This window comes from Annulohypoxylon maeteangense (genome assembly GCF_022496945.1).
Source record: "Annulohypoxylon maeteangense strain CBS 123835 unplaced genomic scaffold GGS22scaffold_3, whole genome shotgun sequence".
Lineage (NCBI taxonomy): Eukaryota > Fungi > Ascomycota > Sordariomycetes > Xylariales > Hypoxylaceae > Annulohypoxylon > Annulohypoxylon maeteangense.
This window is the reverse complement of record NW_025953250.1, coordinates 619,812-644,801: the sequence shown is the minus strand read 5'-3', so window position 1 is coordinate 644,801 and position 24,990 is coordinate 619,812. Positions and strand designations below refer to the sequence as shown.

At 46.5% G+C, this 24,990-nt stretch overlaps 7 protein-coding genes across 7 annotated transcripts; 2 read left to right on the top strand and 5 right to left on the bottom strand.

The window, feature by feature from the left end:
- Window positions 1-2,115: 2,115 nt before the first annotated feature.
- On the bottom strand, window positions 2,116-4,110 carry GGS22DRAFT_178033 (MFS general substrate transporter; the record flags this gene model as incomplete). Its single annotated transcript, XM_047963553.1, has 4 exons — window positions 2,116-2,908; window positions 3,060-3,352; window positions 3,433-3,754; window positions 3,809-4,110. The coding sequence occupies 4 exons, from the start codon at window positions 4,108-4,110 to the stop codon at window positions 2,116-2,118; spliced, it is 1,710 nt and encodes a 569-aa protein (XP_047821708.1).
- An 804-nt stretch (window positions 4,111-4,914) lies between these two features.
- On the bottom strand, window positions 4,915-8,959 carry GGS22DRAFT_90148 (uncharacterized protein). The gene is made up of 5 exons (XM_047968373.1): window positions 8,732-8,959; window positions 8,599-8,671; window positions 8,250-8,544; window positions 7,850-8,197; window positions 4,915-7,801 (listed from the first exon to the last, which is right to left on the bottom strand). The coding sequence occupies exons 1-5, from the start codon at window positions 8,742-8,744 to the stop codon at window positions 5,378-5,380; spliced, it is 3,153 nt and encodes a 1,050-aa protein (XP_047821707.1). The 5' UTR covers window positions 8,745-8,959; the 3' UTR covers window positions 4,915-5,377.
- Window positions 8,960-13,452: 4,493 nt separating this feature from the next.
- GGS22DRAFT_154477 (glycoside hydrolase family 18 protein) lies at window positions 13,453-15,596 on the top strand. The gene is made up of 7 exons (XM_047960042.1): window positions 13,453-13,649; window positions 13,705-13,853; window positions 13,920-13,999; window positions 14,056-14,299; window positions 14,387-14,709; window positions 14,802-14,992; window positions 15,126-15,596. The coding sequence occupies exons 1-7, from the start codon at window positions 13,528-13,530 to the stop codon at window positions 15,277-15,279; spliced, it is 1,263 nt and encodes a 420-aa protein (XP_047821706.1). The 5' UTR covers window positions 13,453-13,527; the 3' UTR covers window positions 15,280-15,596.
- A 372-nt stretch (window positions 15,597-15,968) lies between these two features.
- GGS22DRAFT_197808 (MFS general substrate transporter) lies at window positions 15,969-18,505 on the bottom strand (the record flags this gene model as incomplete). Its single annotated transcript, XM_047966036.1, has 3 exons — window positions 15,969-16,713; window positions 16,843-17,297; window positions 17,461-18,505. The coding sequence occupies 3 exons, from the start codon at window positions 18,503-18,505 to the stop codon at window positions 16,003-16,005; spliced, it is 2,211 nt and encodes a 736-aa protein (XP_047821705.1). The 3' UTR covers window positions 15,969-16,002.
- A 1,545-nt stretch (window positions 18,506-20,050) lies between these two features.
- GGS22DRAFT_90079 (ATP-dependent RNA helicase MAK5) lies at window positions 20,051-22,767 on the bottom strand. Its single transcript, XM_047968372.1, has 3 exons — window positions 22,414-22,767; window positions 21,184-22,365; window positions 20,051-21,135 (listed from the first exon to the last, which is right to left on the bottom strand). The coding sequence occupies exons 1-3, from the start codon at window positions 22,663-22,665 to the stop codon at window positions 20,275-20,277; spliced, it is 2,295 nt and encodes a 764-aa protein (XP_047821704.1). The 5' UTR covers window positions 22,666-22,767; the 3' UTR covers window positions 20,051-20,274.
- A 106-nt stretch (window positions 22,768-22,873) lies between these two features.
- On the top strand, window positions 22,874-24,358 carry GGS22DRAFT_90050 (FtsJ-domain-containing protein). Its single transcript, XM_047968370.1, has 2 exons — window positions 22,874-23,035; window positions 23,092-24,358. The coding sequence occupies exons 1-2, from the start codon at window positions 22,933-22,935 to the stop codon at window positions 24,180-24,182; spliced, it is 1,194 nt and encodes a 397-aa protein (XP_047821703.1). The 5' UTR covers window positions 22,874-22,932; the 3' UTR covers window positions 24,183-24,358.
- On the bottom strand, window positions 24,194-24,972 carry GGS22DRAFT_90068 (uncharacterized protein). The gene is made up of 2 exons (XM_047968371.1): window positions 24,566-24,972; window positions 24,194-24,513 (listed from the first exon to the last, which is right to left on the bottom strand). Exons 1-2 carry the CDS (start codon window positions 24,780-24,782, stop codon window positions 24,206-24,208), a joined length of 525 nt encoding a protein of 174 aa, XP_047821702.1. The 5' UTR covers window positions 24,783-24,972; the 3' UTR covers window positions 24,194-24,205.
- Window positions 24,973-24,990: the final 18 nt, after the last annotated feature.

Below are 24,990 nucleotides of genomic sequence, written 5' to 3'. Positions count from 1 at the left end.
CGATTCAAAGATTGCTTGCTTGATTGATTGCTAGGTAGGTAGATTAGTAGATTGAATGATTGCAAGATTAATACGTACTTACTTAGGTAAATTTATCGATCGCGCGATTGATATTCTGGTATATTTATTACTTACCTAGTAGATTAGTAGATTCAAAGGTTGAAAGATTGATATAATACGTACGTACCTAGGTTGGTATGGCGCGATAGCTTGATTAAATATTTTGTAAGGTTGAAGGATTGAAAGATGAATAAATAAAAAGATGAAAAGATGAAGAAATAAAAAGATTGGCAAGAGAAGGTAGGTAAATAGATAGGTAAGAGGTACGAAATAGAAGGGAAGGTAACGAAGGCGGTAGGTATTCTGCCAGATATTAGAAGTAATGAGGGTATCGCCAAAATAAAGGTAGGAAGGTCAGGTACGAGACTCAGGTTTTAATCACCTACCAAGGTAGATCGAATAAATCGAATAAATCGAACTGATCAAACTGATCAAACTGATCAAACTGATCAAACTGATCAAACTGATCAAACTGATCAAACTGATCGAATTGACTGACTGAATTAACTGAATAGATCGAATAGATCGAATACGTATTTACTAAGGTAGGTGATTGAACTGATCGAATAGATTGAATAGATTGAATAGATTGAATAGATTGAATAGATTGAATAGATTGAATAGATTGAATAGATTGAATAGATTGAATAGATTGAATATATCGAATACGTATTTACTAAGGTAGGTAGGTGGTTGAACTGATTGAACTGATTGAACTGATTGAACTGATTGAATAGATTGAAGTTCAAGGAATGATTCTTAGGTATAAAATCTTTAGAAGAAAGTGAGGTTATTCGAACCTTGGAAAGTACGAAAGGGTGGAATAATTATTCATAATTAATTCGATTGTAATCTAAGGAATGATACTTGAAGGAATAGGTGTTGTTGATGAATTCGATTACGATGTAAAGAATGATTCTTTATTATTTACTGATTCGATTGCGATCTAAGGAATGATTCTAGTATTAGTCTAAGGAATAGTTATTATTAATGGAATGATTGAATAGAAAAGAATGATTCCTAAAATATTTCAGGAAAAGTGAGGTTATTCGCATGTATTTTATGGCTTTAGAATGATTCTTAAACATGATCGATTCTCTCGATGTACCTTGCCACCAGATTTGTATGGGAAGGTACTTAAGACTAGTGGAAATATTCTTATAAAAAGAATAATTATCTTATAACAATGATTGTAAAAATATCCGCTTTGCCGCTACGGTATACAACCACTTCATTCAATCCTATTCCAAATACAGACGAACACAGACATTGTTACGTCATTACCTAGGTAGGTACGTAGGTACCTACATACGATTGTTTCTTATACAAGCTCGCCCAAGTTACAAGCTTTAGACATAATATACCTGGTAGAGCTTTATTGAGAGTGATTTCTTCACAATTCCTATCCCGAATACCACTTTCAGACTGGTGGACGCCATTACAAGTTCCGCAGCCCTCCTCGTTGACCTTCTCAAACGATCACACGTAGTGCTGTTTTTCAACTTTTACCATTTCTTGTCTTTCGACGTTGTCAATTGATGAATTCCCGGAATTGTTATTGCGCACACCAGCTGCCCTCGGATTGAATTATATAGTGGGGATATGGAACAAAGGACTCTTAGTGCATGTCCTACGTTGGTCTATAGTACATCGATCCGCCATCTCGCCATATCAATTTATCCACAGTATCCACACTATATTCCATCCACTAAATTCCCTATAATTGTAGGGGTCTTAGGGGATATTAGGCGTTTGACTTATAAGGGAATTAGCGCAATACAATTTATACGCTATAGAAATGCGCTAATCCAAAGATGAATATAACGCTTGATATCACTTAAGTCCCTTATAATTATAGGGGATTTAGTGGCTGAATACTGTGTAAAATAATGACAGACACTGTAGATAAATTGATATGGCGGGATGGCGGATCGATGTACTATCGACCTCCGTCCGGACGACTACGTTCTCAACTATTAGCTATTAAACCGATGAAAATAAAAACATAATGTGAGAACGTAAATATTTCCTAACGCCCGTTGAGGGAAACTGTCCTCAGACCTTTTCGTTTGTTTTTACTTGTTTCTTTTCCTCAAGCCCGAACTCAGTCTCGAGAACTGTCCGCAACTTCACTTCCCGCTCCACAAATGACAAGACGAACGCTAGTGCCGGAAATGCGATACCTATAAGGAAAACCTTGCTCATGGCTCTTGTAAAGGTTTCAATGATCTGACTCCGCGTTGGTTCAGAAAACGAAATGACGAAGTCTCGGGTTGCGCTCGAGTACGCGCCGCCATTTTGTAGTGATGCTTTTGCTGCTGGATTAGCTATGAGATCGGCGGCATACTGACTGCTGTAGATGTTGAAGATAGCTCCCGGGATCGCGACGCCCCAGATATTCCCAAAGCTGCGCACAAATGACCAGCTCGCCACTGCTGCCGCAGAATCCGCCTCCTCCACACCTGCCTGGAAGCCTGGTAACAGGGTGTCTAAGACCATGCCAGCGCCGATAGATGGAGGAATCTGGAGGCAGACCCACTTTGCCGTACTTGAGTCCTTGGTCAGTACGGAGAAAGAACCGATGCCAGCCGCAAGGAGAGCGAAACCGATGATGTGGAGCACCTTGTATCTACCCCATTTAGACAGGGCAACCGCTCCAACCGCGGCCCCGGGGACGGCTATCAGGGTGATCGGTAGAATCTGTACACCTGAGCGGGAGGGTGTTGATAATTGGACGGCTTGAAAAAAGAGAGGCAAAAAAAAGAAAATCCAGTAGTTCATCAACGAGACGATGAAGGTATTCACATATATAATTGCAGAGGTGCGATTTGCGAACAGTCGAAGCGGCCTATCGACGATCCAAGTTAGCGCTGTAGTCTCTTTTAGTAATAACATGATCAGTATAACTAGAATAAATGAAACACGGCTCGATAATCACGATTGATAATTTCGCAAGCTTGAGGCACGATGAAGAAGAAAAAAGGTTGTGGGGGACGAACATTACTGGCTCCAGCACCCATGTGGATCCTTCAAGGCAAAAGAAACCGACGAGACCGGCGAGGCCAATGATGAATGGAACAAGAATATGATAAGATGACCATGGGTACTCAGAGCCGGCCCAAGTTAACGCGATGAGCACCGATACTGTAGATGCTACCAAGAGTGTGTTGCCCGCGACATCAATCCGCTTGAGCTTGTCTAGTACCTTGGTTTCCTTATCCCATTTCACGCGTAGAAACAGCCAGAGAAGGGCGAGAGACACACCGCCGACAGGGAGATTGATGTAAAATACCTAATAATTGAAGAGTTGTCATTAGTAAGCCAAGTACAGTCTCAATACAGTCTCAGAACGAATCAAGATCAGTCACGAACCCATCTCCAAGTGGTATCTTGAACAATGGCGCCGCCAATGACAGGACCAATAGCCATGCCGACCGCGTACGTAATGGCAAGAATTGCTTGATAGCTGCTCCTAAGTCGAAGAGGGACGAGGTCAGAAATGACAATACCCATGGTGGCTGTCATTCCTCCACTCCCAGCACCTTGCACTGCGCGGCCAGCTATTAGCATAGCCGGTCCATTCGCCCCCCCAGCGAGGCCGCTGCCGAGGGTATATAGAGCGACGACGAATAGTGCGACATACCGACGACCAAATAGACCGGCAAGTTGGCCTGTTAGGGGCTGCACGACAGAACTAAATTGTATTCAGTAGATTTACAGGTGAGGATAGGGAATCGTAAAATCTCACGCTGCCAAGAAGAATATGTTCGTGACCCAGATGTAACTGCTTCCTAAACCTAATTGCTTAACAATGGTAGGCAGAGAGGTGACCACGACGGTATTCTCAAGTGAACATAGGATCTGCATAGTACAAAGAGCAAATATGATGGTCCAGAATCGATAATCCCGATCGTACGCATACTCAGTCTGCGACTCGCTTTTGACTTCGACAGTCGCAGGCTGTTCTAAGCTAGGCTCAGTGGCAACTTCAGCGCCCAACTTCATGGTCGATGATGTGTTCGAGTCTGCCACAGTATGGGCCATGTCCATGGTGGTGAGATGAGATGGGTGAGTGAGTGGAAGAGATGGTCGTAAACCCTTCACCTAAGGAGGGATGTGGGGTCGTAATGGGCTAGGGATACTGGCATCTAACGGTTAACACAACAACAAGAGATAAACCGTAGAGAATATCGGTAAAAGCGGGAGGCCTTTGATTAGATGTGTCACCAACACCCAAATTTAGAAGCAAGAGTTGTTCGCCCTTACTTGCAACCTCAACGAGTCGTTAGTTGGTTGTGTGTGCTCGCCCGGTGTTACCTCAATTATACGAAAGGATAGCCCAAACAGGTCGTAATAAAGGTCTTGACAAAAGGCTTTTTTGTAATATTTCATCTTATCTATATGAAATGAATTATAAGTTAGAAAATGTACCTAGTACCTTAGTCTTTGAAGGTTTTCAAGTTGTCATTTTAAGTTTGGCGGCTTGTAGAATCATGTTCCCAGGGAGGTACCTAGTACACAGGACGGGGCACCTGACCCCACCATCCCTAGGTACCTAGCCATACCTAGCCATACACCTAGCCACAGCGTACTTCCGCTAACCGCAGGTCCTCCAAGTCATCCCAATAAATATCGTTCACAAACCCAGCCTTGGAGTTCTGAAACTAGCGCCCCATAGCGCGCAAGCACACTTCGTCTTATAGCCGAAAGGCGAGGTACGCAAGGCCGACTCGCTCCTACGTCCGCCACATTAGGTCGGTCTTGCGAGCTCTCTCGGCGCCTCCACGAACTAATAGGATTACCCCATAAACCGGCCCATGACACTATCAACTTCTAACAAACCTCGACAAGTTGATCAATCTCCTCAACCGCAACCTTCAGCCGTCTCTGTCCCGTAACTGCATCGATAACGTGTTCTGTCTGACCCATACGGTAAATCCCTAGGCGGCACGGCATAGGGATCTCGCTATTGGGAATACGATCGGGATTTCATCCCGCCACTTCGCACGATATGAGTTGTGATCTCGCCTTGAAAAAGCGATTCGTGCTCAATGTCTTGAGGTCATCGATGGTACCACAGTGGCATGATGAAATTCTTCCGGGGGCGTGTCGAAAATGATGAAGCTGTAGCGGTAGGTTTCTATAAGACTTTCTACGAGGCCGACGCTATAAGGGAAGGGCGAATATTTTCAAAAGGCGTTGGTACTGGTGGCGGTGAAGCGGGACGAGGTGATGCCGGTTATTCCACTCGTGCACCCCGACCTTCCGACCCAGTTGATGAAGTTGTATTTCATGGATTCCACCAGTTTGTAGCCCGCTACGTAGCGCTTGTCGAAGAATTCTTCGAGGACATCCACCGCCTCCAGAAATGCCGAGTCGAGCCGCTTCTTTTCTCCTCAGATTTCAGAATCACTATAGCCTCTAAGCAAAGATCTAAATTTCCTTTGGTTCTTAATGTAGAAGGATGTTCTTCACCTAGAATCCGTTCCTGTAATTCTATTGCCTGTCGATATATCCGCTCTGCCTCTTCGAACTTTTCCTGGTTGTGAAGAACACCTGCGAGATTGCCCATGCTAGTAAGTGTGGTGGGATTTTCTTCACCCAGTATCTGTTTGTTTAGATCTAGTGTCTCCCGCCACATCCGCTCTGCCTTTTCGTATCTCTTCTCGTTGTTAAATATAAGCGCGAGGTTGTTTATGCTGGTAAGTGTATCAGGATGTTCTTTACCCAGTACCCGCATTCTTATATTCAATATGTACCGATGCATCTGCTTTGCCTCTTTATTCTTTCCCTGATCGGCAAGAACAAGTGCGAGGTTATTTATGCTAGCAAGTGTGTCAGGATGCTCGTTACCCAGCACCTGCGTTCTTAGATCCAATATCTGCCGGTGCATCTGCTCTGCCTCTTCGTAATTCTTCTGGAAGCAGAGAATAGCTGCAAGGTTATTCATGGTGGCAAGTGTATCGGGATCTTCTTTTCCCACCACCCTCATTCTTATATCTAATATCTGCCGATGTATCTTCTCTGCCTGTTTGTGCTTTCCTTGATCGTAGAAAACAAGTGCAAGGTTATTCATACCATTCAGTGTCTGATAATGTTCTTCACCATATACCCGCTTATAGAATTCTATTTTCTGTTGATACAACGGCTCTGCCTCTTCGTACTTTCCCTGGTAGTAGAGATTAAGGGCAAGGCTGTTCATGGTGGAAATTGTTTCAGGATCTTCTTTACCGAATAACCGCTCCTCTAGATATAATATGTTTCTATACGTTCGTTCGGCTTCATTATACTTTCCAAGAAGAGAATAGCTCTGTGCAAGAACAATAAGAAGATCGATATTTGCCTTTTCATCAACAGACATGTCTTCAAGTTCTAGTACTGCCTGTCCGTGTGGTAAATACCTCATCCAGGCACTCCTATTCTCGTTCTCGGGAAAGGGGTATTCTTCAGCAAGGTGTTGAAAGACGTTCGTTGTCCATTCTTGCCACTCTTTGTTTGTCTGTAGCCAGTTCCTCATGGCTAATCGAACGAGCCGATGGATATCAAACGATTCTGGATCGCTGCGCTCCATTATGAATGCATATCCTTTCAAGATGCCAATTGCCTCGTCTACTCTTAGCCCGTCTTCCTCTGGAGGGAGTAGTGACACTGGGATGTCCTTTTCAGCCAGACAACAGATAAATCTCATGTATCGCGCGGCAAGTGGGTAGTCTCGATCGATATGGTTAAAAGAAATGAGCCAGGTTGTAGCTACGGGATTGTTCATATCCTTGTAGCGGCCGCGATCTTCGAAGTCTTGGCTAAGGAGCTTAACCATGGTTTTGTCATTCGACCGGCAATGCTGAAGATATTTTTGAACTGACATTCCCGTTCTAGCCAGGTACGCCGATGCTTGTTTGATGGCTAGGGGAAGGTTGGCGAGGAATTCTAGCAAGTTTTTCGTGCTCTCCCCATCGCATATCTGGCTTTCTTTTAGTCCCGCCCGTAACAGATTCGTCGCTTCATCCTCGTTCATCCCCGTCACAATTGTGATATCCTTTTGTGAAATATCAAGCTTGACTGTGGCCTCGTGAGTTCGGGTTGTGAAAAGGATAGAGCCTTGCCGACTAAACGGGAGATAATCGAAGAGCGCCAGATCGGTGAATAGCAACTCTAGATCATCGGCATTATCGATGATCAAGAGCCAGTTCCCGGCGCTCTCGTTACTAAGAGCAGCCTGAACAAGCGTCTTAACTTCGTCCTGATCATTGTCAATCCCTTTTACCCCTAACTGGCGTCCGATGTCACGGTAGGCATTCTCGAAACTGGCAGCATCAACGGCGGGGACCCAGAAGACGGAGCACTCGGGGTGATGGTCGCGGACCTGGTAGGCGGCCTCGAGGGCGATCTGGGTCTTCCCGATGCCTCCGAGGCCCTCGAGGGCGGTCCGCTGGCAGTCGTCTTTGTTTGCTCTCGGGGGAATTCGCTTAAGGAGCCGCTGTAGGATTGATTCTCGTCCGACGAAGTTCCCGTTGCGTCCGAACGGGACCATGAAGTAGGTCGGCTTTGCATCTAATATCTTGTTACTGTTCTCTCGATGTTTCTGGGTTTCGGTTGCCTTATCCAGGATAGACTGGATAGCTCCCTTGACTAATTTGAAATCACGGCAATCTGGTCGCCCAAACTTATTCATCATCACATGCTGCCTCTCCAGACTCTGACGATCAAAGCCGTGTAGACAGGCCGAAGACTGGGTAACCAGCTGCAGACGTTAAAATATGTTCCCGAATAGGGTGGTTTAGGTTCTTACTATATGACCGCGTGACAATATATTCGAAAACCAGGCCGGAAAGAACCTGTTCGCAATCTTGGTCTTCCTTGTCTCGAAGAAACATTGAACCGGCAACCGGATGGAATCGAAGTTCGCAATTTCGGCAAACTTTTGGACCCGCTCGCGAACAAAATCATGACGCCCTTCAAGATCCTTAATCAATTGACGTGACGCATCCTTGCCCATAATCCCCTTCACCATCACCAGCCACGACGCAGGGCCAGCTGCATCCGTCCCCGAAAGAGGGGTCGCTAGGAAGACGATGCCAACAGTAGATAGGAGTATCTGACGATATCTACTGCCTTCTTGGGCGGCCCGGCAGATGGCCTACGGAGATTAGTTATGGCTTCATGAATCATAGATTCTCGATGTAGCTTACCTCAGCCAAAATAAGCCCCCCAAAACAGGATGCGATAAATATGATGGGTCTACTTGAGGCGCCACGTTCTTCTGTCACGAGAGCGAGTAGATTGTCTGCATGGTTTAGTAGTGTTTGGACAGGGGCATTGTCGAAAACTTTCGCGTTCCAGTCGTATGTATAAACCCGGGCGCTTGGAATGGCAGCTGGTAGCATATCGCTATCTTTCAGCCAGTTCACAGCCCGACTTCCGTCTCTTTTATCAAAAGTCCATGTCCGCGGCGATTCGGTATCAAGGCCGTGGATTGCGATGATGCTGATATATCAATCATCATTAGCGGGAATACGTCTTCCACAGCAGAGAACGTACTCAACGGTGGTGTCGTCAACATCTTCGGCAGGGACGACCTTCCTGAGTCCTAAGTGTTGTTGATAATGCGTTTCTATAAGAGGCGGCGTTTATGAGTATATATCTAGCTTCAAAGAGTTGACGTAGGACATACCATTCGGTCTCATCGCGAGAGGTCCCGCAGGTTGCAAGATGGTTTAGGTAGTTTACTCAAAAATTACTTGGGGATCCGCGCGTAACTAGAGATGATCAAACCGGGGCACGGGGTTGTACCAATATAGAAGATGCTTCGTATCATAACGTGGTAAACTAATAGATTAAATGCGGATGGAGTGAATTTTCTGAAGATGGAGGAGAACGACACGACGAATTCATTGGCGCAGCTATGGGTCGATTTGACACGTGTAGAAATATTGATGAGGCGAAGCAGACTTTTGGTTGATTGGCCAACATTGCTGCTGAAAGAGAAGGGGTGGGATTTTTAAATAACATAGACCGTGAATATGCCTAGAGTATGTAAGTGAATTGTTTTAAAATATTGCCAGATCGTTCTATATTATGAAGATCGAACTAAGTTCTAGGAAAGAGAATCAGAGAATCAAGTAGGCCGCGGCAAGAGGATCCACGATGGAGATCCGCATATTACGTAATGGCAGGACGGCATGGGCCGTCCCGCGATCCACAGCTTAGCTAAAAAAACTATAACGGCGCGAAACATAAAGTTAGAGGTACGAATAGAGGCGTATATAATAGCAATAATGTCGATGCGAAAATAGTGACTTGGAAAACCAAGCATAGCAACCAGCGATATTAAGTACTGTTTACTAGCCTTATTAACATAATCCAATTCACGGTCGGCCGAGTATAGGCGACAGCGAATAAGGGCAATTCGCCACGAAATGGAATGTTGCAGCCCCCAACCAACGGACAATAGCAGGCAATGCCCCTATGAAAGTTGCTGTCCTTAGAAGATGCTTTTTGGATTCTGCCTGGGACCACCGAGTGGTGCATTGGAGATTCTGATTCAGTGAAGCCAGTGCTAATCGGGGCACAATCACAATGGCCGCCGCCACCCCCACCTGAAAGAGCTCAGCACCACCCCAGTAGTGGGCCTTTCAAAGGCATCGGTCGCAAGACATTCACTAATAGGTACCTAGGTATCTACTATGGTATTGTACATAGCCAGCGCTAGAAATTAGGATTAGGACGGCGGACCATAAGAACAATTCCGCCAACCCGCCAATTCAATTAATGTATTGAAATGTATACAGTATAAAACAGTATAATGACGTACAGTCTGATAGATATTTCACACAGTGCCCTAAATCTTACAGTAGGTTATAACGCTACAAGGCGCTAGAAGCCCCTGTAACCTATAAGGATTATAGCGCATAGTTTTTTTATATAGGTAGGTAGGTACCTAATGGATGTAATTTATAATTCGGATACACTTATACAATTCAATATTATGTCGCTCGCAGAGATAGTAAGTTTATTCGAAAGCGCTTTAAAAGTCCTTTCTATTTATATATATTTTATTTCTTTCAACCCTGTTTTCATACGTTAAATTTCAATCGAACTTCCAGATTATTACAGTAGGCGCTATTGACATTTACCCGATGAGGCTCAGCGTGTGTCACGTGACACCCCTCGTTTTGAACTATTACGCGTATATGCTTATTTACCTACCTATTAATAAGTGCGCATTTAACTGAATCGAATCAATCGATTAAATCAGATCAGTTAATTGATTTAATTCGTTTCGAAAAGGTTGAAATATTAATATTATGTTTAGAAAGCTCTAGCGCTAGCTTTAGGGCTTTTTACATACCTAAAAAGCCACTTATAAGTTATAAGGAGCCCATGCGCTATAAAGCCTGTAAATTACAGGGCCTTCAGCGCCCTATAGCGCTAAAATCCCCTGTAAGATTCAGTGGCACTGTGTGGAACACCTATCAGACTGTACGCTACCACACTGTTTTATACTGTATACATTTCAATACATTAATTGAATTGGCGGATTGGCGGATTCGCCCTTATGGTCCACTCTAATTAGCGATAGAATTGGAAAGCAACCCTGCCGCCAGCGACCGAGATACTCTGGCATTGTCAGCCTACCACTACAAGACCCTGGGCAAGGAACTACCAACGCGTCAATAACTTAATTACACAACAATATTCGTCTTCGCTGTCAGTTGCGCCATAAGTGGCATAAAGACCCGAAATAAAAGTTTCGAGTATCTCCTAATAGCGAGAAAATAGATAATTAAGAAATATCTTTAGTGTAAACTCACTAAGTGATTCCAATATCAACTAAAATATACTGGACACTTCGCTATCAGGTCTCTGAAACATAGAAAATATTACCTCCTCAGTACCTAAGCAGAGGCCGTAGCTGATTTGCAAAGCCCTGGACTGTCGGCCTATATACTGTAGGCAAGTACCTACCTAAGGTAGCAAACTGAAGGTTTTCACCAGCTACAAAAGCCATCGCCTCTCGTAAGGCATTCGAGGCATACTAGACGAACAATCCCAGGCTGCAAGGGCGTACTCAGCTGGAAGATCGCAGCTCATGTTAGTGAATAATAGAGTCATGATCGACGAGGACGCGCAGTACATAGTAGAGATAGTAATGTCTTGGGGCCGGGGTAACTCTTCAGCTCGTGTAAGGCTGTGTTAAGGTTAGCTAGAAGTGGGACATCTGCAACTGCGAGCCGGCCAGGTGGAAATAAAAAGGGGCATGCAGGCATACATACTAGGTACCTAGCGACCCAAGCTGATGGTCCAAGCTTTAGGGCAGATAGGGGTATCCACCTTCCTGAACAGGGGTAATATGGAGCAAGATCTGGCGCTAAAGTGTTCCCTTCCCGTTAATTTCGTAATTGTCTGTTCTGTTTCCCTACAACCTGCATCCTCTTTTATCGGAACGGATGCTGCCGTCATTTATGGTATCATTCGTGGCATCATTCAAATGCCGTTCGAATCTGACAAGGTCCCGCCTTATGTCAGGTACCGTCCTTCAAACGCGATGCGCCTGTTTGTCTGACCTATCCGATCGGCGAAGAGCCTCATGGCTTTAACTACCTTGGAAGAGTGTCATGTTTCACTGACATAATGATTTGACTCCCTTTCTCGGTTCGGCTTCCCCGTTATTAGCCCTCCGAATTGGCTGTTGGATCAAGAAATGCAACTGTCAACACTCAGCGGCTTTAAGCGGCCCCACAGGTCCAAGGGTTTCTCTAAGAGTTTCCTATCATGAGGTCCCCTAAATCACCGGGTGTAACAATGTGGCCCCGTCCATTCTCATATTCCAGGATATCGGGAGTTTAATATTGTAGGCTTCAATCGCCTTGACGCGCCCGTACCACATGGATATGGATATTATATGCAGGATCTAGGGTGAACGTCACGCGGCTCAGGGATGATTTTGTAGCCTTTTGCTCGGTCGACGGAAATTCTACGTCGGATATGATTACGTTCCAACAGATTAATGGACGACGACAATCTAGACGTTTTGATCGGCATCGTTGACTCTCGCTGATCATAACCTCTATGGTTACTCCACGATGCACTGCTCCACAAATGCGACTACAAGTGCGCAATCGGCGGGTTTACGTCCCTCAATCCCAGGCCTCAACTCTACCTAATCGGATAAAGCTATCGTCTACAACCAATCTTCATGTCATCCCCAGAAATGGCGCCCATTATACTTAGGCGCGTCGCAAAGGCGCCAAATTCCTGCTCGGGGCCAGTAACGTTGCAAGTATAGCAAATGTTCTTGATGCAACGAGAGGTCTAGCAAAGGTTTAGCGGGAGTGGGGTGCACCGACCAGGTTGGTCAGCTAAAGAATCTCATCATAGGCTCGACCTCGGTACCACGAGCATCGGCAAGGCAAGGTTTAGATCTCTTTAATACGTCGTCCTGGGAAGGATAGCCCTAATTAGGAAATACCTTATCTCTCCACATATGAAAAACCGACAGTGCTCCGGGAGCTAGCTTGGATTCAAGCTTCCAACTTGACAGTCGTTGCTGTCTGGTGGGGTCTGAGCCAAGATATTATATTCCCATCGCGTGAGGTAAGGAAGCGATGTTAAGACAAGTCTTCCCTATGTCTCACACATTCCACCACATTACCTTTACGCCCGTTAGCTTTCTTGTTATCCTGAATCATTTGATCATCTAATTTTAATCTAATCTTGATATTTACGCCTTGACATACACGCCTCGATCTATGACAACTATCCCAAGATCTCAAGTTGGTCAAGTGATGGTGGGGTATGAGCGCGAATATGGATGGATCCATACAACCCTGTGATAAGCTGTTGACCCCTGTGCTAATCTCGTCCGAAGGGTAATTGGTGGTGTACTGGTCCTAACTTATTCAGTCTCTAATTGGTTGCTGCCGTCAACTTCCCCTGAGCAAAGGCCACCTCCATTACCGAGACTCTCAAGTCCTTGATATGTCAGACACATTCCAACGTCCACCTTCCCTATGCGGAACTGGGAGGGTGCACGAGGGCTTCCAAGATACAGTGCAGCTTGATTGTCCCTCAAAAATTCTCACGAGCTTCACCACCGGAAAAGATCCCAAAAACGATGCGGCGGCAGGGAATATGACGGGATGCATCAGCGCAGGAGCCCGTCTGGGTTGATAGTAGCAACGTTGCCGCCTTGGGTCGAAGAGCCGCCATGAACGGCATGTCGAGGCTGCTAGCTTGTCAGTGACTCCTTAATTCCGATTCTTCAGTCGCACCCCTGTACCACATGAGAGACACACAGGTACAGTTGAGGCGTGCTGAGATCTTGTGCTCCCTACACCAAGGAGACATATAAATATAATAGCATGTCGCCTTTCGTTCATATCTGCACATCCAAGCAAGATTTCTTCACTCAGTCCAGAATTCCATTCCTTCAGACTGCGCCAGTCATTACTCTGAACATCAAGCATCATGGTTTCCGCTAAATCCTTCCTTAGCACTTGGCTTTTGGCATCACTTGGGCTGGCCAACCCAATCACCCAAGCCGAGAAGCGGGCTTCTTCTTTCCAGAACACGGTCTATTTCACTAACTGGTTAGATATTTGTTGATCATCTTTATGGGTAATCATAGCTAATACCACCACCTAGGGGTATCTACGGACGTAACTATCAGCCTGCGCAGCTTCCGGCCTCGCAGATCAACCGAGTTCTCTACTCATTCGCCAACCTTCAGTCCGATGGTACAGTATATAGCTCGGACTCATATTCCGATCTACAGAAGCACTATGCCACCGACTGTAAGTGATATATGGATATTGTTACTACCACTAGTAAAGTTTACCTATTCACATCATGAACCTTAGCTTGGAATGATGTCGGTAATAATGCCTACGGCTGTATCAAGCAACTCTACATGCTTAAGCAAGCCAACCGACAACTAAAGGTATGTACTAGTTCTTGATATATGTGCTTCACTATCTAACTATGCTGGGGTTTTAGGTGTTGCTTTCGATTGGAGGATGGACGTATTCAACCAACTTCGCCGCTGCCGCTAGCACCGACACAACTAGGAAGACATTCGCGTCGACAGCGATCACTCTGATGAAGGACTGGGGTTTTGATGGACTTGATATCGACTGGGAGTATCCCGCCGATGACACCCAGGCCACTAACTTCGTCCTTCTCCTAAAGGAGATCCGAAGTGAGCTGGACGCATACTCCGCCCAGTACGCCAACAACTACCGTATGTTCATAGCGCCCTCCATTACCAACGAGGCCCAACGAGCCCCTAAACCATCACCCTCAAGGAATTGCTAACTTACCCTTTCAGATTTCCTCCTAACTGCTGCTGTTCCCGCTGGACCCACCAACTATAATAAGCTTCACCTAAGCGACATGGCAGCCGTTCTCGATACCTTCAATCTGATGGCTTATGATTACGCTGGTTCTTGGGATTCCACTTCCGGCCACCAGGCGAACCTACACCCCAACTCCAACGCCCCTGTATCCACTCCCTTCTCTACCGACGCAGCTGTTGCCGCATACATCGCTGGCGGAGTCCCAGCCTCGAAGATTGTATTGGGTCTTCCGCTATATGGACGCTCGTTTGAATCTACTTCCGGCATTGGACAGCCGTACTCGGGTATCGGAACTGTACGTAATATCTCCCTTTTCCGAGTCTTTTTCAGGAGTGAACGCTTGAAGCCAAATCCTCTTATTAAAAAATTACTAACCCACTATTAAAGGGATCATGGGAAGCGGGTGTCTGGGACTACAAAGTACTACCTCGCTCTGGCGCTTCTGAGATCTACGACGACGTCGCGGGCGCTACATATTCCTACGACAGCTCTTCCAAAGAACTCATCAGCTACGACAACGTCGACATGATAAACAAGAAGATCCAGTACCTCCAGAGCAAGGGTCTTGGCGGCACTATGTGAGTACCATCCCGAGCCAATTCCCCCTTTTCTTATCATCGAAGCTCCAAACCTCAAAACGCGAGATTTAATTCTCAGTTATTGGCGACATAGACATTATGAAAGGAAACTCACTGACTCGCGATGTTACAGGTTCTGGGAAGCTTCAGGTGACCGCACCGACAGCGGTAGTCTAATCGCAACCGCATTCAACTCCCAAGGCGGCTCTGGCTCCCTCGACTCGACGCAAAACCTTCTGAGCTACCCCAACAGCCAGTACGACAACATCAAGAACAACCTCAAGTAATCACTTACCCGAGTCAACTGTCGACCTCACGGCGGTCATTTGGATCGGGGGCCGGCGCTCCGTCTTAGAGGACCCCCCAATTATTGTTATTTTCTTCTTTTTTTTTTTTTTTACCTGTGGCGTTTTTCGACATAGTACCGACATTCGCTTCTTGTTATAGTAATTATTGATTTTACGGAGATGTAAATATGGACGATCATGATGGAGGGATATATTCTACGCATTTAACTTAACTGTATATATTTACTCGAACTTTCTCCGCGCTGTATATAGCCTATGATGGAGGAGTCCAATTTGAAGCATAAACCTACCTACCATTCCAAACGTCCCTGTCCCTACTTTGTGATTGATCGCACTGACTGAAGTCGCGCTTAGAAGCGCCTGTTGAAGTGCAAGCACAAATAGACTGAGTCATTATATAACACCTATACTCCATATACTAATAAAAAAAGCGAATGAATCATAGGCTTTGCTTATACACGCTGCTAACGCCGTACCGTTATTCGCGTTGATACACATTGGGTTTGGTGTTGTGGCGGCGCCTGAGAACCGCTACAAAATGTGGCGTAGTCCTAGCGCCACCCCCTATTTCGCCCCTATCCATCACTATTCTTATCCTACGTCACAGTGTCAGTCCCCAAACGCACACCACAACGAACCAAAATCCACATACCTAAACATTCCCTCCACCAAACCTCCCCAACTATTAGCTCCTAGCATGATCTACATCACACTACACCGATGTCCACGGCGTTTCTTCTCATTAAATTGATCCACCCCGCCATTGCCCCCGCTATTCCGTGGCGGATTCGACGAAATAATCACAACCTCGCCCTCATCCTCCTCCATCACCAACACAATAGCATCCGCATTCGCGTTCTCGATCTCTCGTAACGAAGTCGGGGTCGAGTTATCCCCACCAGTCCCGCTCCCATCACTTGTCTTGCACCGACTACACGTCCCCGTCAACGTGCGTTCGGTACTACAGGTGCACGTGCGACTCGAGCTCGTCGTCGGTCGGTCCTCTGCTATCGGCGTGATCTCCGCGCTGAGCCGGCTCAGGTGGCTGTGATACGAATGCATGCGTGCGGCGGGCGGGCGCGATAGCTGTACGCTGCAGCGCGGGGTACCGGCGGGGGTTGTGGAGGGAAGAGGGAGGTGCAGGTTTGATTGACTTCCTGGTAGGCTGGACGACGGGAGAAAGTTGACCATACGGTTGAGCTCGCCGTCTGCGTTGTGAGCGTGCGATTCGGCGTCGTCGGTTGGGTCGATGGGTGAACCGAGAGCTCCTTGGTCCGCTTGTGCGTGTGCGAGGGTTTGTGCGAATTTGGAGTGTTCGCGTAGCCAAGGCCCGTATTTAAAGACGATGAAGACAGATGCGCAAAGGATTACGGCAATAGAGAAGAGGATTATCGTTGCGACGAATACAGAGAGCTTTTCGTACCTGTTTGGATGGTTAGTATTCGGGGTAAGTGTAATGATTAAGACAGGGATTCGCGACGTACTGCGAGACAGTTAGTATGATTCGGAAACATTGTTTGAGAGTATACTGCTAATACTAACCATTGGAATTGCATAAGGCGTGAGCACACCAGCGAGGAAATCTCGCGCCCAGCCATTACCGCCCGTCGCAGAGGCAGCATACGGACCGTAAGCCCTGAGAACATAATCGATGGTACCCATATAAATACAAAAGTTGGCTATCCCGATAAAAAATGAGCCTATCATACTCGGGAACCAGTGGATGGGTCTTGAGAGGTAGGCAGACGTGAAAGCGAACAGTATGAGACCGATGGGCAGCAGCGGAGCGGCATACAGCAGACTAACGAGTCGGGATTCGTATTGCGCGTACTCACATCCGGGTTTCTTCTTGCGCATCTTTACGTTGTGTTTAATAATGAAGAAATAGGCAGAGTATGCGGCCAGATACCCGAGGCCGAAGGGTATGAAAGCCAGACCGATCTCGTGGGCTTTGAAGCCGTATTGCCAGTATACGAAATTGAGACTCTGGACCATCACTGTGGAGGTTCAAGAGTTAATACTGGTCACTTCGGTTGGGTATATGCAGAGGTATGCGTCACACGGCAAGAAGGCATATGAGGCCGTTCAATCTGAGAGAATACAACTTCCGAAGGAGGTTCGGAGTATGTGTAGGGCGACTAAGACTAGAAAAGAACTCACTGAAAATTATCGCATCGGAAAATCCGGATAGTAGGGAAAATACGAGCACTATCGGCTCGGAGAGGAACATCCTAAACGGTCGTAACCAGATTGACCCGTACTCGCGCACGTTGATGTGCTTCTTGCCGGCGATCTCGCCTGGGCCGTATAAGTTGGGATTTCTACCGGACTTCCGCTCTTCCTTCGCTACCTTGTTCATGATAACAGTGACTCTTGTCTCTGGCATGAAGAAGTGGTGTAGTAATTGCACAAAGACGCCGAAGAGAACCTGAATACCTAAACACCATCTCCAATCTAGATGTTCCTCAATGAAGCCACCTATGATAGGTCCGATTATAGAACCGCCAACCGAGGATAACACTATGAATGAAGTTGCATGTTGGATCATAGGATCCTCAGGCTCGAATATGTCCGAAATGACCGCGAGCGTCACGCTGCCTCCGGCGCTAGACAGTCCGCCTAGGGTACGACCGACAACATGTGCTGGCCAGTTAGGTGCGAACCAGACCAGGATTCCCCATATATTCACCAAGCCCAAGGAGATCTGTAGAACGGGCTTGCGTCCGAACTCCTCGGACCATGGCGCCCAGAGCTCACAGCCGAATGCGTAAGCGATAAGGAACGAAGCGGCACCGCCCCAGCGCACGTCGAACGGGGTGACGCCGTAGTGCTCTGAAATGCCGCTAATAGCGTTGGAGTAGAGCGTTGTGTTCAGGTTCATCGATACCTGGGTTAGGAATATTATCCAGAGTCGAGCCCACTTCAACCTTTCACTCCATTTATAGCCCAGTCTATCACCACAATCAGAAGGCTTAATCAGTATTCGACTCTCTGACGTCGGAATCTGAATATCGCGGCGTCTTCCGAAACCAATATTCATTCGTCGAAGCCTGCCCCCTCTAGTGGTCTCGGGTTCCTCTAATACTGGTGTGAGGCCGTTTTCCCGCGGGTGGTCGTGATCATGTTGCACCATGGCCTCGACGCGTATCGTGGGTATCTCCTGGGAATTCCAGGGCCGCGTGTTGGACATACCCGCGGATGGCATGGTGTGTTGAACACGGGGACCTTTGCTCATGTCTCCTTAACTATGTGCGGCTAATACCTCTGGGCATAGGCATCTCTTATCGCAATTATTAGGTCCTTGTTCCCGTGGGCTCGTCTTCGCGAAATCATAGGCTAGATAAAGATGTAAGTTTGGAATACGAGAAGGTAAAATTGGGGTGATCCGGTGCTTATATGGCCTGGCAAACTATGCCTTACCCGCCTCCCGGATCTCTCTGGAAGGGGAGAATTTGAGGGGAAATGGTTTGGGAACAGACCTATTCATTTATGTGACCGACTTTGAGTTCACGCACTTCTTGAACTGGTCCTGAGCGTAGCAAATACTGTAGCTCGGACAAGATGAGCCTTGATTAAGGGTATAATGGAGGTTTGATCCGATAGGCTTCGTACCGGAGTTATGGCTTAAAATGCTTGGCCTCACCAATATTTTCTCTTTGCTTGAAAGAGGTCTAATGTGCGGACCTCAAACACCACCAGAGCGACGATCTCACTTGACGATCCCGAGAAAGAGCGTCCACGATATATTTAAAGTTTACGTCCCACGACTGAGCCCTAATACTCTGGTCACGAGATGCGGAGATATATGCATGATATTGTCATTGTAGCAGGGTTTGTGGATGGATGGAGTCTAGTTGAAGCCATCGAGATATTACTAGGTAGTAACACTTCAATCCGGCTTTCGGGGAGATACCCTGAAACTTTTTCGCATCCAACAGTAACCATTCCAAGGAGGAACCATTGAAAGTACCTATTTGGATTCTTCCATATAGCATACCTTAGTGAAGTACTAGAGCAATTGAAAGCTCCTTCCTCGTCGAATTGGTCTGACAACGTGGTTCACGATATAAGATACCAGGATCTCTTCCTGCAACAAGTCTATTAAAGTTGAACATTTCGTCACATCGTCCCTCAACTACGACATATCAGTACAAGGGTCAAACTTTCTTCGTAGGTATTACGAGATAGTTCCGGATAGAGACGTAGAGTTCACACACCTTTCGGACCTCGAGGACAAGATCGCAGTTGGATTGAAAAGTGAGGTGCAATTTCCAATGTAAGTCCACGGATACTTATTTCAACTTGATAATTCGATCCTGTCTTTATCTTAGTATATTATATTGATAGATGAAAGATGGGATGGATAGCCGATTACATGACCACGATATTCGGGGGGTAACACTGATATCTTGGCAGATGGAATAATGCCATTATTTAACGTTCTGGAAATGTCTTCTAGTTTCATATTCACGAAATGGCATCCCTTGAAAGAGCCTAGGGAGCTACAAGTCCCCTATTGTATGTAGAAACCTTAAAGTTCATACTACCTCAGACATTTCAAGAAAAGCTATGATGTCATCAGTCGAGTCCTAGCATAACAGGTACGCTATTTACTCCAATAAACCATTGCCTTTGACCGTTGACTCCATCGTGAAGGCCGTTATGACATGAGGCCCTAGGCCTTGAATACCCGGTTCCGTACTCATGTTAGATCTACAGCTAACTACGAAGTCAGAGGTTTGACGCCGCTCGTCGAACACCAGCTCATTGGGTAATACTTGGTCGCATCGTGTGATCTATCTCTGTGTAAGACGATAGTAACTACCCCATACCTAGCTAACGGGAGTTAGGTACGGCACGATGTCCTACTGCTGACGTTATATTCAGCATCCATGGCAAGATGCCGGCGTCTTAACATCTTTTAATTGTTTTTAGAGGAGCATATGAAGCCCCATAGCCCAGGATATTGGTCGGCTACAAAGTTTCGAGATCAGGGCCCTCAACTTTGCCCAGGAATTCGCCTTTCGCACCCCGCAGAAGCTCGTCCATATCCACCAAACCTGTAGCGATGTATTTCTCGCTAACACCGGCATTAACTCTTTTCGAGAGGAGTTCTCTTAGCTCGGCGCGCAGGGCACCTAGCTCGGCCTTTGTCATAGCTCTCGCCTGTTCCTGCTTTTCCTTGCGACCACCTCCGCGCCCTCCCCACTTTCCGGCCTTTTGCATCTCGTCACTATCGTACTCTACACCGAGCTCTTCCGCCGCGTTTCGCATCCAGTCGTCTTCTTTACTCCCTTTCTCTTTAGCGAGCCCCGCGTCGGCAATTTTCTTCGCTATGGTAACACGGGGCTTTAGGCGATTGACTAATTTTCGGTCCATATCTAACGTCTGTACGAAGAAGTTCTTCTTGACCTTACCACTACTCAAGTGTACCTTAGAAATAAGTCGCCGAGTCGGAATGACCTCATCGGGTGCGCAAAGCAGTATGCTCAGGCCCGTTTTGTCTGCTCGCGCGGTACGTCCGGACCTGTGCACGTATACATCCGCCGCGCGGGGTACGTGATAATGGACTACCAAATCTACATCCGGAATATCCAGGCCTCGTGCGGCGACATCTGTTGCGACGAGGATTGATGCTTGGCCTTGTTTTGCACTAGTAAATCGCTCAACAGAACGCAAACGGGCCTTTTGTGGCATTTGTGAGTGTAATGGATGGGTCGGCAGATTCATATTTTGAAGCATAGGAGCCAATCTTCGGACCGAACTGATAGAGTTGGTAAAAACAAGGGTCCGTACATTTGGATAGAGTAGCAAAAGTGCATAAAGGTAAAGGTCCTGAAGAGAATTAGTAATCGTTAATTCCAATAATTCGGCTCAGCTCACCTTTTCCATGGCTCCACATTCTACTAAGCCTTCTTTAAGCCCTTCCGCCATTTGGGATACCGGATTTACGTCAATAAACCTTGGCTTTTCTTCCCGGAAATTCAACTTCTTCAGTAAATATTCCATGGAATCTTGCTGGCTCATCAAGTCATAACGCCCCTTGCCAGCGAGTTTTTGTTGTAAACCTTTGTGAAAGGTGGCTGAAAATACAAGGGTCTGTCTTGGCGAAGGCGTCGCATCCCCTTCATCATCTTCGTCTTCCTCTGTTTCAACCCGATCTAAGGCATTGAAGATCTCCGCTGCTTCCTTGAAATGGCCCTCTGTCAGAAGTCTGTCGGCTTCATCAACCACCAAATATTGAATTCCCTTAAAACTTTTCATCAGTTCTGAGCTAGAACTTAAGACCTCCCACAATCGCCCAGGCGTTCCAATAACAATGTCTGCCTTAATTAATTGACGCTGTTGCTTGTAGACGGATAGACCGCCAGTAACAGAGCATACGTAAGGAGAAGTCGGTAAACCAGCACATAAATTCTTGATGTGGTCAGTAAGTTGGTGCGCAAGTTCTCTTGTTGGTGAGAGAACCAAAGCCAGTGGAATCTTGGAGGTCGCTTCAGAAGCGTTGTTTCCTCCCTCCTCGGATAAATCTAGCCATTTCTCAACGATTGGAATACCGAATGCCAAAGTCTTTCCTGAACCTGTCGATGCTTTACCGATGACATCGTGACCGGCTAGAATCTGTGGTATCGCGGCTTCCTGGATGGATGTAGGCTTCGAGAACTTCAACTTCGCTAATGACCCAAGGATTTTGGGGGATAGGCCTAATGACACCCAGGCCGACACATCTACCTCGTCCTGCGTTTCTTCTACATCATTCATCCCGGCAAAGACATTAGACTCAAGCTCTTTATCCTCTTTTTCATTTGAAACTTTCTTCTTCTCCTTCTGCTTCTGCTTTTTCTTCGTTTTTTCTTGGGTATCAACGGCATCCCTTTTCTCTGTCTCTACACCTTCGACGGCATTTGTGGGTAGGTTGGGTGGTTCATTTTGTGAAGTGGCATTTGTAATAGGCTCATCATCAAATCCTTCGAACTCGTCGTCGTCATCGTTGTCTTCTTCATTGAGTGGCTCGTCATCCTTGGCCTCTTCGCCGTCTTCAGCATCCGAGGCAACAGCTGTCCGCTGCGTCTTGTTAGCATCTTGAAATTAAAATATAAAGGTGTCGCATACGAATTGAATTGTATTATCACTATTTCGGATGATCTCGACGTCGTCAACTTCCTCTAAGCCATAGAATCCCTCGGCATCGTCAAACATGTCGGGGAGTTTTGCTTTGCGCCATTGTAGTGAATCGGCGCTCATAAGCTTCCTTGCTTGGGTCTTTTTCGTGGATTTTTGTACAGATTTGTGAGATTTTGCCTTCTTATTTGCAGGTGCATCCACATTTTGACCAGTGGCCTTCCGTTTCTTGAGGCCGTCCATGGTGTACTGTGGTGTTGGAGAAATTGGGTATGGTGGGATGGTAAAATCACGATACGCGACGCTGAAGTTCTGGAAATTTTTGGGACTTTGAATCTGTTATCGTCTTATCAGCTTATCGGCGATACGATAAGAAAATGCGCATTGACCACATCTTAATTCAGCCCTACAAAACAGCAACTTAACTGAAGAAATTGTTGGTGGGGTTCAAGTTTTACATCTTCAATTCACTTGAATTTCACGACATTTTACTGAAGTTAAACATTAAAGATGGGGAAATCCTCTAAGGACAAGCGGGACGCCTACTATAGGCTTGCTAAGGAACAAGGATGGAGAGCAAGGAGCGCTTTCAAGCTCTTACAGCTTGATGAAGGTTGGCTTAACTCCTCTGATTGAATGAGACGACGAAGAGCGCTGACCAAAAATAAGAATTTGACCTATTCGCCAATGTCACTCGCGTAGTAGATTTATGTGCTGCTCCAGGAAGTTGGTCTCAAGTTCTCTCCAGAGTGTTGATCAAGGGGGAGAAGTTCGGCAGAGCAGCCTGGCAAGACCGTGATGCGAAATTTAGACAGCAGATGTTGGGGTTATTTAATCCCAACTCTGATGCTAGCGAATTGGAATCCCTGGCACCGACGCCGTCGCCCATTGAATTGAAGCCACGGCAGGACGTGAAAATAGTTTCAATCGATTTACAGCCTATCAGTCCGTTGCCCGGGATCGTCACGCTCCGAGCTGACATTACCCACCCAGCCACGGTTCCACTACTTCTAAAGGCGTTGGATCCAGAATATAATTCCAGAACCAAATCTCAGCAAGCCGCCCACCCTGTCGACCTCGTACTCAGTGACGGCGCGCCCGATGTAACCGGATTACATGACCTAGATATCTATGTACAATCTCAGCTTCTTTTTGCAGCCTTGAATCTGGCATTATGCGTTTTGAAGCCTGGTGGCAAGTTCGTTGCCAAGATTTTTAGGGGCAAAAACGTGGATGTCTTATACGCTCAGCTCAAGATATTCTTCGAAGAGGTCCATGTCGCAAAACCGAGATCCTCGCGTGCCAGCAGTGTTGAGGCGTTCATCGTATGCCTGAATTTCCAGCCACCCAAGGGATTCTCAGCAAGCCTCGAAGAACCATTAGGAGTTGGCTTCCGCTTATCAAATATGACGGAGCACAACTCCGAAAGTTTACCCATCACGGCTGCCACCATATTACAAAATCCAGAAACAGGGGCGTGGAATAGCTCTCCGGACGTTATTCAAACTACAGATCAAGACGGAATTACCGAAATACAACTAGAGGATCTCCATCAAAAACAAGAAAACGATGTGAGATGGATTGCGCCTTTTATTGCCTGTGGAGATTTATCCGCATTCGATTCCGATGCTTCCTATCGGCTACCACCAAACCATGTATCCCTCGACCCAGTACAGCCTCCAACAGCACCACCTTACAAGCGGGCAATCGAAATGAGGAAAGCATTTGGCGGAGCTTATGGAAAGACGACTAAGGACTAAAAAAGGGATTATAACAGACAGCGTTAGACATTTTTCGAGCGAGGTGATGCGGGTCCTTCAATTAATCCAATGGTGATACCTGTCGTGTTGCACTCATTCCAGTCTTTGGCCCCGAGGTATTTACTATAGAGCTGCATCTTATCGCTGGTCAATAACATGAACCGTCGCAGATGAGCCCAGCTCTTGACAACCTCATCAAGACACCCCATCATCCAACGGCCTAGACCTTTACCCTGGTATTCAGGCAGAAGGTACACATCAGAGAGGTATGCGAAAGTGACATCATCAGTCACCACCCTCACGAGCCCAATCTGAACGGGACTGCCTTGGCCTATTAACGTGAGCTTGGTATCATTTCAAGGTAGACATCGCAAGATACATACCAGCAATCTCCGATGTTGATTTAGGGAGCACGTATAGCCCAAGACACAAAGAGTTGTGGAGTGCTTTTTTCGCTTCGTCCCGTGGAAGACCCTGCGCCCACCACATTAAGTCAGAGCTAAGCGCCGCATTGACAGCATCTATCTGAATAAGAAGCGGTTCGGTTGATATTAGATACTCATCCCGATACCAATTTCGAGGAGTCGTTTCCAGAACCATGGTGAATAGAAGCTCAAACACTATCTTCTCAAAATACCTATACGTCTCCGACGGTTTGAAGTCGAATCCGGATCAGCATCGACGTCTATATGCTAATGACTAGCACCACCTTTCATGACGCACTTCCCGCATGATTTGTGCCAGTAAACCTAACCTTATGCACGTCCGCAGTTGGGGAAGCCCCTTACCCAATGTGCCCCTCGTCATA

Excerpts from the sequence above, each read along its gene's own strand:
- GGS22DRAFT_90079 (XM_047968372.1), bottom strand. The coding sequence starts at position 22,665 with ATGGACGGCCTCAAGAAACGGAAGGCCACTGGTCAAAATGTGGATGCA. Across the intron at positions 22,366-22,413 it reads GTGATAATACAATTCAATTC|CGGACAGCTGTTGCCTCGGA; the intron begins GTATGCGACACC and ends AACAAGACGCAG. Across the intron at positions 21,136-21,183 it reads AATGTGGAGCCATGGAAAAG|GACCTTTACCTTTATGCACT; the intron begins GTGAGCTGAGCC and ends AATTCTCTTCAG.
- GGS22DRAFT_90068 (XM_047968371.1), bottom strand. The coding sequence starts at position 24,782 with ATGGTTCTGGAAACGACTCCTCGAAATTGGTATCGGGATGAGTATCTA. Across the intron at positions 24,514-24,565 it reads ATCAACATCGGAGATTGCTG|GCCAAGGCAGTCCCGTTCAG; the intron begins GTATGTATCTTG and ends TCACGTTAATAG.
- GGS22DRAFT_90148 (XM_047968373.1), bottom strand. Across the intron at positions 8,198-8,249 it reads GGGGGCTTATTTTGGCTGAG|GCCATCTGCCGGGCCGCCCA; the intron begins GTAAGCTACATC and ends TAATCTCCGTAG. Across the intron at positions 7,802-7,849 it reads TATTGTCACGCGGTCATATA|CTGGTTACCCAGTCTTCGGC; the intron begins GTAAGAACCTAA and ends TAACGTCTGCAG.
- GGS22DRAFT_154477 (XM_047960042.1), top strand. The coding sequence starts at position 13,528 with ATGGTTTCCGCTAAATCCTTCCTTAGCACTTGGCTTTTGGCATCACTT. Across the intron at positions 14,000-14,055 it reads AAGCCAACCGACAACTAAAG|GTGTTGCTTTCGATTGGAGG; the intron begins GTATGTACTAGT and ends CTGGGGTTTTAG. Across the intron at positions 14,993-15,125 it reads AAGGGTCTTGGCGGCACTAT|GTTCTGGGAAGCTTCAGGTG; the intron begins GTGAGTACCATC and ends GCGATGTTACAG.
- GGS22DRAFT_90050 (XM_047968370.1), top strand. The coding sequence starts at position 22,933 with ATGGGGAAATCCTCTAAGGACAAGCGGGACGCCTACTATAGGCTTGCT. Across the intron at positions 23,036-23,091 it reads GCTCTTACAGCTTGATGAAG|AATTTGACCTATTCGCCAAT; the intron begins GTTGGCTTAACT and ends ACCAAAAATAAG.